This window comes from Macrotis lagotis, chromosome 1 (genome assembly GCF_037893015.1).
Source record: "Macrotis lagotis isolate mMagLag1 chromosome 1, bilby.v1.9.chrom.fasta, whole genome shotgun sequence".
Classification (NCBI taxonomy): domain Eukaryota; kingdom Metazoa; phylum Chordata; class Mammalia; order Peramelemorphia; family Peramelidae; genus Macrotis; species Macrotis lagotis.
This window is the reverse complement of record NC_133658.1, coordinates 676580157-676596645: the sequence shown is the minus strand read 5'-3', so window position 1 is coordinate 676596645 and position 16489 is coordinate 676580157. Positions and strand designations below refer to the sequence as shown.

At 33.0% G+C, this 16489-nt stretch overlaps 1 protein-coding gene across 3 annotated transcripts in view; it reads left to right on the top strand.

The window, feature by feature from the left end:
- The window catches only part of NUP35 (nucleoporin 35), a 69462-nt gene that overhangs the window by 46425 nt on the left and 6548 nt on the right, over window positions 1-16489 (top strand). For all 3 annotated transcript variants that reach the window (XM_074215551.1, XM_074215550.1, XM_074215549.1), the window contains exons 4-5: window positions 2252-2312; window positions 15363-15504. In XM_074215551.1, the coding sequence (XP_074071652.1) occupies window positions 2252-2312; window positions 15363-15504 (203 nt within the window). The remainder of the gene's footprint in view (window positions 1-2251; window positions 2313-15362; window positions 15505-16489) is intronic.

The window sequence follows — 16489 nt, the reverse complement described above, 5'->3', positions numbered from 1 at the left end:
TCCCAAATAGAGACTTACTAGCTACTTTTTTAAATGGTTGAAACCTCTACCAGTTGAATTAAGGAGAAACCACTCTTGTTATCTTTTTTTTTTGGGGGGGGGATTCAAAGGAACCAAGGAAAGGTTATTATACATATAATTATTAATGTGTTTTGCTAGTCAAAGACATTTGAAGCCGTGCACCTGTAGTTAAACTTTTCCCCTTTTGCCCTAGACCTCATAGGACCATATATTAAATTATTTTGATCATGATGGTGCCAGTTTAGGATTTAGGAAGATCTATGATTCAACATGTTTGATCTGTTATGAGCACGAATCTTCTGCTATTTTGTATGAACACAAAAAAAAATCAAATGATAAGTAAGAAAAATGTACGAAATACCAAACTATAGTGTGAAAAAAATCTATGAAATAATTTAGAAACATACTCTTCAGTTGTTAATGGAAAATGTATTGTACATCTCATTAATATTTATTTAAAAATATTTATGTATAGAATATATCTCATTGTTCTTTCCCATGTTTGTGTGTGTATGTATATTTATGTGTCCGTCTATCTGTCATTGTTTTTTGTTTGTGCCTCTTTTTCATTTTGATCTGGAAAACATTTGTTTTTTATTGTGATCTGGAAAATGTGTTTTTCATTATGATCTGGAAAACATTTGTTTATACAAGAGAACAGAAAGCACTTGGATTATTTCTTCTTCTGGGACTTCTAGATTAATTTATTGAGTTGAACTGCATTCATGGGAATTGTAATCTGTCAAATTTTGGTTTGCAAAATACAGGTTGCCTGCAGAATCTTTCTGGTTTCTAGTTTCTTGATAAAATTTAGTTTCAGTATTTATTCATCAAATCTCTGTATTAGCTAATGAAGGGTTATAATGCTTGGACTTTTAAAAGTTAATCAGGTGGGACTTCAGAAGAGTTTTATTACTACCTTCTTGTATCTATTTCTTTGAATCTTATTGGGGTAGTGGATGGAGTTCAGATATTTGTAGTCAGGATACTTGAAAAATTATTTTGTGTTTACTTGTCTGTATATTTATTTTCCTGCGATACAATGTTATTGCCTTGACTCCTAGGGATTTACTTTTGTGTTTGTTGAATGGATGAATGAATGAATCAATTGTTATTACCCTTCCAGAATGTATGCACCTGGGACTGATTCATTATTTAGATGTGCCACAGTACCATTTTTATGAATTTGTTATTTTGTGAGTAGACTGATTACTACTTCAAGTAATTGGTCTACTAAGAAGAAATAATTTTCATAGATATTTTGTAAAGGTAAAAAAGTAGCTATATGGGCTTATTAGTTATTGATATCTTTCTATTTGGTAAATTATTTTTACTTTTAAAAAAATTTTTTTACACCCCCCAAGTATTCTCAAATTTATATAACCTTCAGCCTTTTTCCTTGACTTAGTTGCTAAGAATTTAATGGTTCTCCCTGGTGTTATTTATAAGAGTAGTGATAGAAATGCTGACATATTTGTAGAATTTCTCTTTTAATTGTTCTTCTCCCAGTTTGATGGTTGAAGCTTTCTGGAGCAATGCTTACATTTTTATTATTTAAAGAGATGATGATACTTAAACTCTTTTACCATCATCCTAGAACGTATTTTACAAATGAATTTGTGGTCTAAGACCATCTTACCCTATTTTTTTCCTGCTACTTTTTAGCTTATCAAGATTGTTTGCTAGCTAAGGCAGATTCTGGTGATTTTGGTCTCATTACTGTGCTATCTGTTTCATATTTGTCAAACTTTTATAAAAAATAGTGATAATTGCAATTGATATTTTCTATTTCCCATTTTTAGTATCTACTTCTTATTTGAAAAGACTTAGTTAAAGCTACTGGAGTTATTTACAGTGTTATCTTATTTAATTTGATGCTAATTTTTGAATTTTGCTTTAATTAGGTGATGAGTTAGACAGACCCAATGACTTGAAAAAAATTCTGCTGGCAAGCAGACTTTTCCTTTCAACATAATCAATTTAATGTTTATTATTTTCAGTGTTTGCCATTTACTGTGCCTCCTAATTCTCTTCTGGAGGAAGATACTCACAATTTACTAGATTATGAGTATTTTGAGTTATCTTTTAATAGTCTCTAAAAACTCTAAATACTTTAAATATCTTTTAATAATCTTTAAATACTGCTTTTTTCTGAAGCAAAGCATTCAGAACTTATTTTAGAGTATGAAAATCCTTGTTCCTTAACTTACTTACTTCTCTTTTAATGCAGCCCAATATTTCAGTAATGCAGAGTCCTGTGGTTGGAGTTATGCCTGCTTCCCCAGGAACAGGTAAATATCTTCTTTACCATGAATGGTTGATTCTAATACTTGAATTAAAGAATAGTGATGTTACCAGACTATCTCTTACATTCCAAGCTTCAGGCATATCTTGTAAATCAGTTTTCCTTTTTTAGCTTAGTGCAAAAGAATAGGAGTCTCCTAAGTTAATTTCTTTGTCCCATGTTTGTAGGTATGATGATATCAGTATTTATTTGACTTGAATTTATTTTTTTTGAATTGCAATTTTTTCCTGCTATAAGCATAAATGAGTAGTGATTTTTGGTTACCTTCTGGTAATCTATATAAGATACATTTCTTTTTTTTTTTTTCTTAGGAAAGACTTCCTTAACTATAAAACAAAACAAAACAAAACACTGGCATAATAGAGCAACATTGCATTGAGACTTAGGAGACATTAGATTCTTAACTTGGCTCTGTTACTAACCAACTTTGTTTTTTGGTCTAATCATCTTATTCTCTGTGAACTTCAGTTTTTTCATCTATAAAATGAAGAGATTGAACTGAATGATTTCTAATTTCCATTTTAACTCTTAAAATTCTATGAAGTCATGAAATTTAGCAAGATAATGATATTTTCTTCAATTGTATATTGAAATCTGCACCTTTTTTAAATTTCAGAAATTTTACAGGAACTAATCCTTAGATTATTGAGATAGACTGATAAGGGACTGCATTAAAATATAGGAAAAGTCTCTGATTTAACACCAAAGGCACTGAGCATCAAAGATTTCAGGGAATGTTAATAGGATGGATAATGGCATGGTATATTGGAAAGTTGGGTAACCTTTATTCAAATTCTATCTCTTTTATTTACCTATATGACCATGGTCATGTCACTATACTTTTCTGAGTCTTCATTTCCTTACCTATAAAATTATGAGGTTGGATTTGATTATCTTTAAATCACTGTAATGTTCCTTCTAGTTTTAAATTCTATTTTTAAACTTATGCTGAGGATTGCTTCAGTTCTACTTAGGGAAGTGTGCATATTTTTATGGAGTGTTAGAAGAGTAAATGGTTAATATCAGTTGATGAACCTATCAGGACCTAGTAGGAATGTGGCAAGAATTATAGGTCTTACAACTCTAAAGGATGATGAAAAATTCTATCCATTCCCAGAGAAAACACTGATAGGATCTGAATACAGACTAAAGCATACTTTTTGTGCTTTCTTTTTCTTTTCTTTTTTTAATGATCTAAAGATTTTATTTATTTTGAGTCTTACAATTTCCCCCCAATCTTGCTTCCCCCCCCCACAGAAGGCAATTTGCCAGTCTTTATATTGTTTCCGTGGTATACATTGATCCAAATTGAATGTGATGACTGCTTTATTTTTCTTAAGTTTTTTTTTAAGTCTCTTTTCTTTCCCAATATGACTATTATGAAAACATTTTGCTGACTTCCCGTGTATGACTTATATCAAATTGCTTGCCTTTTCAATGAATTGAGAGATGGGGAAGGAGGAGAGAGTTTGGAACTCAAAGTGTTAAAAATGATTGTTAAAAATTGTTTTTACAGGTAACTGGTGAAGAATAAAATAATAATTAAGAAAAATGAATCATGGGTCTTAAATTCAAGTTTTGAATAACTGTGTAGAGCAGGTGTGCCCAAAATACTGAACAGAACTTGAAACTCTTACCTGGGAGACTTGGATTGAGACCATCTTAGGATCTGGGATAGGATAAAAATGTCACTCTGTATATTGGGCAGGTAAATTCAGTAGGGAAGAATAAAGTCTGAGTGATAGATAGCAGCATTATTGGTGGTATTCCCCCATAGAATTTGCTTGTGACTTAGGGAGCAGTTAATGTACATTTAAATAACTAAGAATAGCTTTAGAACAGAAGGAAATGTGATATAGGGCCTTGAAGGAAGACTTGAATTCATATTCTTTCTCAGACACTTATTGACCCTGTCATTTAAGTCACTTAATTTTTCTATATCTCTCTTTCCTTATCTGTAATGGAAGGTATTGGATCCATTGATCTATAAAGTCTCTTCCAGCTCTAAATCTGTGGTCCTACAACCCTCTTAAGGGTTTGAGGTTTGAAACAGACTCAGCAGCTAATAGGAGGTAACTTGGATGTCATGCTAAAGATATTTTAGGTTAAAAAGCACCCCCCTCCCGCCCTAATGGAGTTCAAGGCGAGAAAGGAAGAATCCAACATCAACAAAGTAAGCTAAATGCTAAGAGATTCTTTCTAGCAAAAGAGAGGATCTCTCAGCAGAATTGACTATCTGAAAATATAAGAACTGTGATAAAGACAGTATTCAGAGCTTAAATCAGCCACTTGGAGCCACTGCTGCTTTAGCAATGACTTTAATCACATGATTTGACTAAAAAAATGTGGGAAAGACATACAGGCATAGGTGAACAAGACTGGTTTAAAAGGAGGAAAAATTATTATATAAGTTTTTGGACTAGAAGGCAATGTGTTATATAAATAGGTAACTGAGAAAAGTTTGGAGGGGTTTAAAGAAATGAAATCTTAGAGTAATTGAGACTGGAAAATAGAATCAGAAGAACCAGATTTTCCACTTCTCTTAAACTAGCACAAATTAATGAGAATCCCCTATATAATTTATTAATTTTAGTTAGAAGGTATAGTAAGTAGAAAATTGGACATCTTTGATAGTATTCATTGATATTTTATACAGACCATTTTCACACTGTAGTGATTATTATAACTGAAATTGAAAATTAATGTTAATCTTATTTTGGCTGTGGTAAAATTTATTATTGCTGAGAAATGATATTTTTCTGGATAAGGAAGCCTTTGGGAGAATTTAGAAATTTTACCCTTTAGCACAGATAATGAGAGGGTTTACTGAGGAATAAAATGTGGATGTTTGTCTTTTAGCCTGCAAATCACTTCTGTCTCATCTCAGACACTTTTCGTAGATGTCTTTTTACTTTTAATCTCTGCAATCCCTGCTATCCCAGCTATATATATATAGCTGCTGCTTCTAGTTTTCAGAAATGTTGTACCTGGATTCCCATCCTTTGAGTTTTTTTAGCTTATTTGATTAAAAATGTTTTATTGGTGGTTTTTAAAAAAATTATACTTATCACCCATGATAGAATCCTTCTTGTTAAAAAAAATACAGCTGAGCAAAACAAAATACAGACTGACACATTGACTGTGTCTGACAGCATATGCTGGATAGAGTACTGGCCCTGAAGTCAGGAGGATGGGCGTTATAATCCTACTCAGACACTTGATACTTAGTAACTGTGTGATCTTGGGCAAGTCACTTTAACCCTGATTGCTTTGCATCCAGGGTCATCTCCAGTCATCCTGATTCATATCTGGCTACTGGATCCCAGGTGGCTCTGGAGGAGAAAGTGAGACTGGTGACTTAGCACAGCAACCCCTCACTCAAAAAATCCAATTCATATGCTTGTCATTGCATCACTTCCCTGATGGTATGGTCTTCTTTGAGAATGAAGGACAAACATTATTATTATGATGATGCCTCATTCTACATATGTAATCTATCACACCTCATGAGGAGGATATTTTTCATCAGCAGTCTTTTGGAGTTGAGATTATGTTTGAAAAATATCTAAGTTTTAATGAAATGTAAGCTTGATATAATTTAGCAGTATGATGGGACAGTAAAACATGATAATATTATCTTCTTGCCTTGCTTTAGGAGTAGTATAATGTCTAGAAAAATCCATGATAGTCCATAGTTTTTTGCCTTGTCAGAATGCATTTAGAGTAATGTGTTAAGTTCTAGGCACCATAGAATAAGAAAGAGTGATGAAATTAAATCCCTGTCATTTGAAGAAATTGATCTATTTTTGGGGGGACAGGAGAGGCTGAGAGGACATGATAGCTATCTCCAAATATTTGAAAGTCTGTCATATACGAGGACGATTAGACTAATTTTATTCTATCCCAGAAGGAAGAACCAGGAAAAATGGATATAAGATGCAGAGACATAAATTTAGACTTAGTTTAAGGAAAAAATTTCCAACAATTAGAACTGGTCCAAAGTGTCAAGAGTTGAAATGGTATCATGTGAAGTCTTCAAGCATAGGCTGAATGACTACATGACTACATGTTTGGTATGTTATAGTATTCATTTTTTTTTATTTATGATTTGGACTAGTTACCTTGTTTCTGAATCTCCCTTGACTGATATGTTCCATTGATTTATCTCTCTATTTAACCATACTAGATGGTTTTGATGACTACTGTTTTACAATATTGCTTGACATTTGGAAGTGCTATTCCCTCTTCATTCTTTTTTTTCATCATTTCCCTTGACATTCTAGAACTTTTGTTTTTCCAAATGAATTGTGTTATTATTTTATTAGCTCTGTAAAGTATTCTCTAGGCAATTTATTAGTGGAGCAATAGAAATGTGGACTGATGTGTGACCTAGCAGTGAACACTCACTATACAACTTCATTTGTTTCAGATATTCTTTATCTTTTTAAGAAGCACTATATAATTTAATTCATACATTTTGTGTATTTTGAGAGGTCAGTCCTTAGATATCTTATGCATTTATTTGCAATGGGATTTCCCTTTCTATTATTGTTTCTTGGTTTTTGAATTATTATTATTTTAAATGTTGATTTTTGATGATTTATTTTGTAGTCTACAACTTTACTGAAGCAGATTTCTCAGTAACTTTATTGATTCCCTAGTGTTTTCCAAGTGAATCATCATTTCATTAGCAAAGAGAGTTTTATCATTTTAGTTTTTGCAAGGGAATGGGGTTAAGTCCCTTGCTTAAGGCCACATGGCTAGGTAATTATTAAGTACCTGAGGCTGGATTTGAACTCAGATACTCCTGACTCCAGGGCCAGTGCTCTATCCAGTGTGCCACCTAGCCAATCCAGTTTTTATCATTTCTTTACCTATTTCTTTAGTTCCTTTCTCTTGTCTTCTTGCTGTTGCTGGTATTTCCAAAACTAAAGCAAGTAATAGTGGGGACAGTGGACATCCTTGCTTCATATTGGATAGATTTTATTGTATTTGGGGATAAGACTTTTTTTTCCTTAGGTTTTTTTGGCAAGGCAATGGGGTTAAGTGGCTTGCCCAAGGCCACACAGCTAGGTAATTATTAAGTGTCTGAGGCAGGATTTGAACTCAGGTACTCCTGACTCCAGGGCCAGTGCTCTATGCACTGTGCCACCTAACTGCCCCTAGGGGATAAGACTTTTAAAGTGGAAGCATAATTTATTATTCAGTGGAAAGAGCACTGGATTTGAAGTCAGATCTGAACTTTTTTGACTTTGACATCAAATTTTCCTGCCTGACCTTTGACAAATCATTTCATCTAATTGAGCCATGATTTTTTTCACTTCTCTAAAATGAGGATAAAACATTGTCACTGCTTACTTTCTCTCTCTCTCGCGCTCTCTCAAGGGTTTTTTGCAAGGCAATGGAGTTAAGTGGCTTGCCCAAGGTCACACAGCTAGGTGATTATTGTGTCTGAGGCCAGATTTGAACTCAGGTACTCCTGATTCCAGGGCCAGTGCTCTATCCATGGCACCACCTAGCCACCCTCCACTGCTTACTTTCTAAGATTTTTGTGAAAACAGCTCTTTGAAACTTTAGAGTGCTATTAAAGTATTAATAATAAAACGAGTACTAGCCAATTGTAAAGAGGTTCTATGACTTGTAATTCACCTTAAATCTGGCAGTCTTCAACTCATTTACTTGGAATTTGCCCGTATGGATAATTACAGGTAGCGGTTGCATTACAAAGACTTTGTTGTTATTGTTCAGTCATTTCCTTTTTCTTGACTGTTATTTTACTTTTTCAATTATATGCAAAAATAATTTTCAATATCATTTTTTTGTAAGCTTTTGAGTTCTACATCTTTCTTCTTCTCTTCCTTCCCTCCTCCCTCCCATGACAGCAAGTAAAGTATGACATATTATTCGTTTTGTGAAAGAAGATTCAGAACTAAAGGGGAAAAACATGAGAAAAAGAAAAAATAAGTTTTAAAAAGTGAAGATTCCATAGTTTTTTCTCTATATATGGTTAGCATTTTCCATCACAAGTCTTTTAGAATTAATTGTCTTTAGTCACTGATCTGCTGAGAGGAGCTAAGTCCATCAATAGTTGATTAAAGACTTTTTAACCCTACCTCAAACACATTAATGGGATATTAAATTTAGAACTGAAAGGGATCTCAGAAGTAATCTAGTTTAACTCCTTCATGAAGAAACTAAAATTCCAAGAGGTCAAATAACCATTTCAATTACACACAGATAGTGAATGATATAGAACTCATTTCCTTGATTCTATGTACATCCTGTGCTTTTTTGCACAGTTTCCTTACAAATTCAGTATGCTTTATGGTTTGGGAACTAAACTGGGAACTACCATTGTTTCTAGGGTAAATGGTAAGTGAATACCGCTGTGCTGGGAAGGCATTGTCAACTTTTCTGTTGCCTGTTATGATGGAGATCACCTGACTCATGGCAAGAGAGTAATATAAAAGTTGGGGAAATTCTTTACTTTTTAGGGATCTTGGGGAGCTAGTTCCTGGCATTACTCACTATTGTTATATTAAAAAAATCTTAAATTAGGGAGTATTTGTAGTTGTTTATTTATAACAGATGTCTTATAGACTTTTATTGTGTCTAAGGTCAAAAAAATTGACTGGTTTCTTAAGGCAGCTTAGCCCATTTTGATGCTTTCTGTTTCTTTTATATATTATTATAGAGAGGGTATTGATTTGGTTTCATAAATCGATTAATTATGTTAGCCAGTGTTTCAACTTCTCTTTTAACACTGTATCTCTTAACCTGGGTCTTTTCCTCTGGTTGCTTCATACTTAGAAGTCTTCTCATCTCTGCCTACTGGTTTTCTTGGCTTCTTTTAAGTCCTATCTACACTAAAATCATATCTTCTGAGGAAAGTCTTTCCTCAACCCTAAATTATGGTGTCTTCTCTTTTTTTTTTTTAAATGGTTTCCTATTTAGCTTACAAAACTTGTTTGTACTGACTTGTTTTTTTGTTTTTTGCCCATTAGTTACTTGAGGGCAGAGGAACTATCTTTCCCCCCTTTTTATATCCCTAATACATAGCATAATTTCTGGCACATAGTTGGTGTTTAATAAATGTTTATTGATTACCTGACTGTCTTTTAGGTCATTAATTCAATTTTTGAAATAATTGAATGTGCTGTTTCAAATGAATTTTTAAAAATAGCTCATTTTCATCAATTAGTCCTTTGCCTTCCGCTTTAGTTTGATCTTGTGAAGGGTGTTTAAGTTATGATTTATCAAGTGAGACACATTACTGTCCAATTTAATGTGGTTTGTAAATAGGTATGCTTAATTTTCAGCTTTTATAAAGCATAGCATGTTTGTACCAGAAAGTCTGATTGAAAGGATGTAGAATCAGTGAAGCAATTAAACATTTTTTTAAAAAGGCAATTATGTTAAAGTTATGTAAATGGTTTTAGATTATGTATAAGTAATTATGTTTTTTAGAGTAGTTGACAGGGTAATAATAAGACTGCTTATTCATTTGAACTTCACTTGATTTATTTTTAAAAGTCATTATGACCCTCTAACTTTGAGCCTTTGATTTCTTAAGGGTCCTTACAAAATATAGTAAGACTAAATATTGCTTTTTTAGTATTAATATAGTACTTGGGTATTTTGATTGACCTTAGAGTAAAATACCTTTCCTGTTTGTTATAAGCATTATTCTTGTAGGAACTTTTGTTTATATGTATTTTTTATTTTCTAAATTTTTTCATACTCAGTATCATCATGATATTGTTTTAATTAATGTCACTAAATTAAAGACCTATGATTTTAGAGCAAAGAATCACAGAATTTGAGAGTTTGAAGAAACTTCACCAACTATTTGTTCTAACTCTTGCCTGGAAAAATAATTCCTTATAATGGTCCCAATAAGTTATCATCTAAACTTTGCTTAAGATCAAACTACTTTCAGGGGAACATGCTAAATTTCAAGATAGTTTATTCTATTTTTGGGTAACTCTAGGGTTCCACCACTGACAATCCCCCCCCCCCCCCCCCCCCCCCGCCTAAACTTTCTCTTTTGCTATTCCTGACCTTTTTGTTCTTACTTTTGCCCTCTTAGATCCAACAAAAAAGATTTATTCATGCTTCTACATGGCAGAAGGCAATTTTTATCCCTCAAGTCTTATAGGGGTGAATAATCTACAAGCATTTATCATGTACCAGCTCTCTGCCAGACACTCAGCTAAGTTCTAGGAAAATAAATATAAAAAAAATGAAACAGTTTTTATTCTTAGGGAGTTTACAGGGAATACAAGTTCATATGGAAATATAAAGTTAAATTCAAGGTAATTAGTGAGGGAAGGTACTAGCAGCTATGAAGATCAGTAGAGGTTTATATAGCAAGTGGTCCATGAGGTGTATTTGAAGGAAGAGATGGATTCTCTGAGGCAGAGGTGAAAAAATATGGAGCATTTCTGACATGGGAGAAAGCTAATTCAAAGGCATAGAGGGAGGTGGAGTTAGAGATGGGGAAATGGAATGCCATGTATGAGGAACAGAGAAAACAGAAAAAGGGTTGTTGGTGTGAGTGAGCCAAGTAGGGGAAGTGTAGAACAGGTTGGGGCCAGAGTTTTAAAAACTAAACAGAGAAATTTCTTTATTTTAAAGATTATAGGGAATCACTGAGAGCTTATTGGGGGTGTCATGATTACATCTGTACTTAAGTGAAATTCATTTTGTTAACTTTTTGTAAGTTGGGCTGTAGTGGTGAGAAATTTGAAGCATGGAAACATTGTAATAATTTAGTGAATGGTTCTGATGACTTGAATTAAGGTAGAGAGAAGGTATAAGTTGTAAGAGATATTGTGGAGGTAGCAGTGCCAGATTGACAAATGTTGTATTATGTAAGCATATTTTGAAACAACTTATTTTATGATGAAATCACTTGTGGCAATACAAGTGGGAACTATTTTGATATATTTTGATAAATTTTAATATTAGCTCAGGAGTTTTTTGAATTTTGGTTTACTTGTATATTTGTTAATAAATTTGTACAGAACATTAGAGCAATTAACACGAAATGTATCTGATTTTCAGGGGAATTCATTTATGCTACATACATTTATTAATTGCATATTATGTGCTAGGTACTATGGTAGAAGGAGATACAAAAAGTATGGGCCCTGTTGCCTAGGCACTTAAAATTAAATTGGAGTGGTAATACATAATACTAGTATTTATATAATGTTTTAAAGTTTACAAAATGTTTTACAAAATATTAGTTCATTTGAACATCAGCAGAATGCTACTTATAGTAAAAGCTTAATAAATGTTTATTGATCCTTGAAACAGCCTTGGGAGATATAGGTGCTATTATTGTTCTAATTTTACAGATTTCTAAAACTGAGACAAATGGAGGTTACTTGCCCAAGGTCACATATTTACTGTCTGAGTAAGAGTTTGCTTATGCATAGATACAATGCAAACTAGTGCATAAGAGGAACAGAGTATTATGAGATCAATATGATAGATCAGTTCCAGCAAGGGTGTTCTGGGAATTCTTCACTGAGTTATACATGGTCTTGAGGGAGATCTAAGATGGCAATTTTAGAGGCCATTTTTAGAGAATCTTTTAGAGGATTCTAGAGGAATGAAAGATACTGGTTAATGAGACTGTAGTTAATAGAACATTTAATCACATTAACATTTGGTATAGCTTAGATGAATGTTTAGTCTTGCTCAGGACTGTTGCTGCAAGAAGAGCTGGAATAGCATCACATTCTAGTCAACTTTTTTGTAATGGTTTAGAAGTATGTCTTCAATATTCACTTAAGTTTTCTGAGAGAGTTGTTGATTTATTAGGATTAAAGGATCATAGATTTATAGCTGACACATAACTTCGAGTTATTCTAGTCTTATTCTATTAATTTACAGATGAGGAAACTGAGTAATAATTAACTGATCTAGTCTTCTGACTCCAGATCTAACTTTCTTTGCACTACCTTACTTGAGGATTCAGAATAGGTTCATTTGGGTACCAGTTTTGAGATTTAATAGCTTGACATTAGTTTTTCAGTTTATTGAAACTTTATTGTGGACTTAGAAATTTCCAAAGAAGAAGCATGAGAGAAATTGGCCAATTATTATGTTTTTATCACACACAAAAGAAAAGATTTGTAGTTTTATTTTGAGGTACCTTGTGGCAAAAAGAGAGGGATGATGACATCAAGATCACAGGTCACTGGAGGCACATGAATATAATCCAGTTTCCAGAAGAGCTCGTCTTCATTTGGGATTCAGTCAGCAGAATGATATTTGGGCCTTAGTTAAGATACTTTTTGGGCCATAGCTATAGGAGGAAATGGAACAGTGATTATTCTAAGACTTATTCTTTTTAAAATAATTTCTAAAGTTTCATTCATTCATTCATTCATTCATGGCAATGAGGTTAAGTGACTTGCCCAAAGCCACACAACTAGGCAGTTATTAAGTGTCTGAGGATGGATTTGAACTCAGTCCTCCTGACTCCAGGGCTGGTGCTTTATCCTCTCTGCCACCTAGCTGCCCTAAGAGATGTTCTTTGGACACCTACATTCTTCTAGAAGTCTGAGATTGGTGTGAATAGTCCTGGATTATTTCCCATATAACAGGACATCTTAGGTATGTGGGAAAAATCCATTGTTTTATCCAGAGGGTCTGATAGGGGCTTGGGAAATACCTGGTATAGGAGACTACAAAAAAGGAACTGGGGATGCAGGCAGTAAGAAGGAATTTTATTTAGAGCAGAGATAGCTTGTTGCAGAAATAGGTTAGGCTCATACATAAAACTGTAAAGTTTTTTTTGACTACCATTGTCACTATTTTTTTCCTTTAATTTTTAAGAGTACCTCAAATTCCACATCCCTAGAAATTTGAAATGATTTTTTTCCCCTCACCCTGCTATATTTCCTGACTTCTTAAACTTTATCAGTAGTATTACTACTACCAGTCTTATGGTTACCCATTTTTCAACATTGAAATCATCTGTCTCTTCCTTTGTGGTTCTTCACACAACCCATTTAAGTTGCCAAGTTCTATTAATTCTTCCTCATAATGGCTCACATTTGTCCCTTTTGTTATCAGTGCCATGGTAGCTTTCTAATTCTGGTACTGATGACTTCTCTTCTGGGTTATTGTAGTTATCTTCTAAAAAAACTTTCCATGTCCCTTTTTCTTCCATGAGTCTCTCTGCTGAGACTAAAACTACACAAACTACTAAAACTACAAAGACAAAAGCAATACTTGATGCCTGATCACAGAATATCCAACTTGGAAAGAATCTGAGAGGCTATTTAGTTCAACCTGTATCTGCTTAAAAAACAGTCTACAACATACCTGACAAAAGGGGTATGTTCGTTTTTATGCTTCAAGTCTATGGGTTGGGGGAGGAAATTCATTTACTGCCTAAAAAAATACATTTCGTATTTGGAGAGCTCTAATTGTCAGCAAGTTTTCCCATACCTTAAGTCTAATTTTGATCTTTTTTTAGCTGATACTTATTACTTTTGTTTCTTTTCCTTTTTGATCAAGCAGAACATGTTTAATTCAGCTTCCCTGTGTGGGTCCATTAATTCTCTAATATCCATTATCACCCTTGCCTCCCTGAAGTTCCCCCACCCCCACCCCCAAGGGAATAGTGATCAGGTTGCATTGCCTATTGAACATAGTCCCTATTCCTTAGCCTGACAGTAAAAGCCCTTTACTGATTTCAACCCAGTCTTTCTATCCTTTTTTTCTTACTACCCTTTTCCCTCTCCCCTCATTGTCTCTTTTAGTCAAATTTAGTCACAATTCTTTTGTCTTTGGTTAAATGTTTTTTTCCCTTCAAAGCCATAGTCAAATACCATCTCAATCCTGGAGTTTTCACTAGTGCTAAAGAAGCAGTACTGGATATAGAGTCAGGGGCCTAGATTGAAATTCTAGTTCTGTTACTTACTACTTGTATGACTTGTATAAATTACTTAAGCCTCCTGACTCTGCTTCTGTAAACTGAGAGAGTAGGACTAAGTGATTTTTGAAGTCTTTTCTATCTCTAAATTACTTGATCTTACCTAGAAATCGTCTCTTCTTCATTGTATTCTTTAAGTGTCTCTATTTCATTTGTATTCTTCTTATACATTTATTGTATTTTTATTTACTTGTATGTTTTATCCTTTTTGTATTGTAATCTTTAGAGCAGATATTATGTCTTATATCTCCTTGTATTTCTCCTGGTGACTTCCTAGGAGTAAACTCTTATTAAATAAATGTTTATTGAATAATGTACATATAACATTGCACCAGACTGCAACATATTTGTTTTAAATCTAATAACAAACGCCCACATTTGGGAACCAAGTAGACTTTTCTGCTTTTCAAGGAAAAAAAGAAAGACAAAATATGAAGAGAACTGTAGAATTAATTCATTGCCTTTACCCAGTTTTTTTACCTTTCTTTGGTGCATGCAGGGAGCAGAACCTTAACTCTGAACTAGAATAGGCACAATGGTGACTGACAAGCTTTAGGATTCTCAGATAAGGTATCACCACTACCTAAATTTAGTTGTGTTCTCTAGTACTACTCTAGTACTTTTTTTTTTAAAGAGGCACATGGGGTTAAATGGCTTGCCCAAGGCCACACATCTAGGTAATTATTAAGTGTCTGAGGTCAAATTTGAACTCAGGTACTCCTGACTCCAGGGCTGGTGCTCTATCCACTGCGCCACCTAGCTGCCCTTACTTCTGACTTTTTAAAGAATTATAGTGGTAGTAAAAATGAAGATGAACAGGAAGGGCTTCATGGAGAATATAATTCATATTTAGCAAAAATAAAAATACTATGAAATAACATTGAAAATTATTTTTTAACCATTTGTTTTCCATGATTTTAAATTTTTAACTGTTAAATTCACAGATACCTGTGAATTTTTTTTTGGCCAAAGTTCTAACTTTTAATAATTTCATTTTTTGTATTTTCATTTAAAACATAGTAACATTTCAAATAAAATGAATTTGATCACACTGAAATATAACTTATTTTTTAATGATAGGTTCAGGTGTGTTTAGTCCAGCAAATATTGGTCAACCACGAAAGACTACTTTGTCTCCTGCTCAGTTGGATCCTTTTTATACTCAGGGAGATTCCTTAACTTCAGAAGACCATCTGGATGACACTTGGGTAACTGTTTTTGGGTAAGTAGTTTTCATCATTTGACTTTCTGCCTTAAGTTTTTTTATTTGAGGGTAAAGAAATAAGCTACTTTTCCCTTATTTTGCTGTCTTAAAAATATTCAACAATCAGTGTCATTTATTAGTGAAGTGTGAAATCTTATTTTAGAGTGGGAAAATAGGTCGTTAGAATTATTAGTTATTGTTTGGTTTCTTATCCTATGTGCTGTGATTGAGTCTTAAGTCCAAAAAGCCATTTTGCCTGCTTTCCAGTAATTTCTTCCTTCCACTCCATATATATAATTTTGAAGCAACAAAACTGGTGTATAAAGTGTGACAGTTATATAAATATGTATAATGTAATACTTAGCTTGCATATTTATCTAGTCATCTTGTATTGATAAAAATGAAGTAGTTTGCTAGATATGAGATTAGTTGTTTTTTGAAAACAATTACTAGATCAACATTGAAATTTACTTATTAATTTTGGAAGTGAGTAGATATAGAAAGAATAATATAACATAAAATCAGAATTATTTAATTCTCTTATTTTCAGAAATACTAAGTATTTTCCTCATTCAAGTCTGTATTTGTAATAATTGAGTCTAGATTATTTATATTTGAATCTTTATATTCTTTTGGTCATATGATGTCAATACCTGTATTTCAACTTCTAAACAAAAATCTTTTGTTCTTCAGTAGCAACAATGTCAGTTACATGGTTATGTTGCTATGAATTCAGTAGATTCCTTGAAACACTTCTTGGAAACATTTTTTATCTTTAGCTTCCTTATTTTTGATTTGTTATTTTTTTACCTTGTTTCATATTATAGAAATACTTGATTTATTCATCTGGGAGTAAAGAGTTACACATAAAGAAATTTTCTAAACACTTTAATGCCAAAACATTTTATGTTAACAATTTTTATGGAATTCTCATTATTTTATGTATTTTCCTTTTCCACTATTACTTAATGTTATTTAATTTTTTTTAGTAACATGGAGTTAG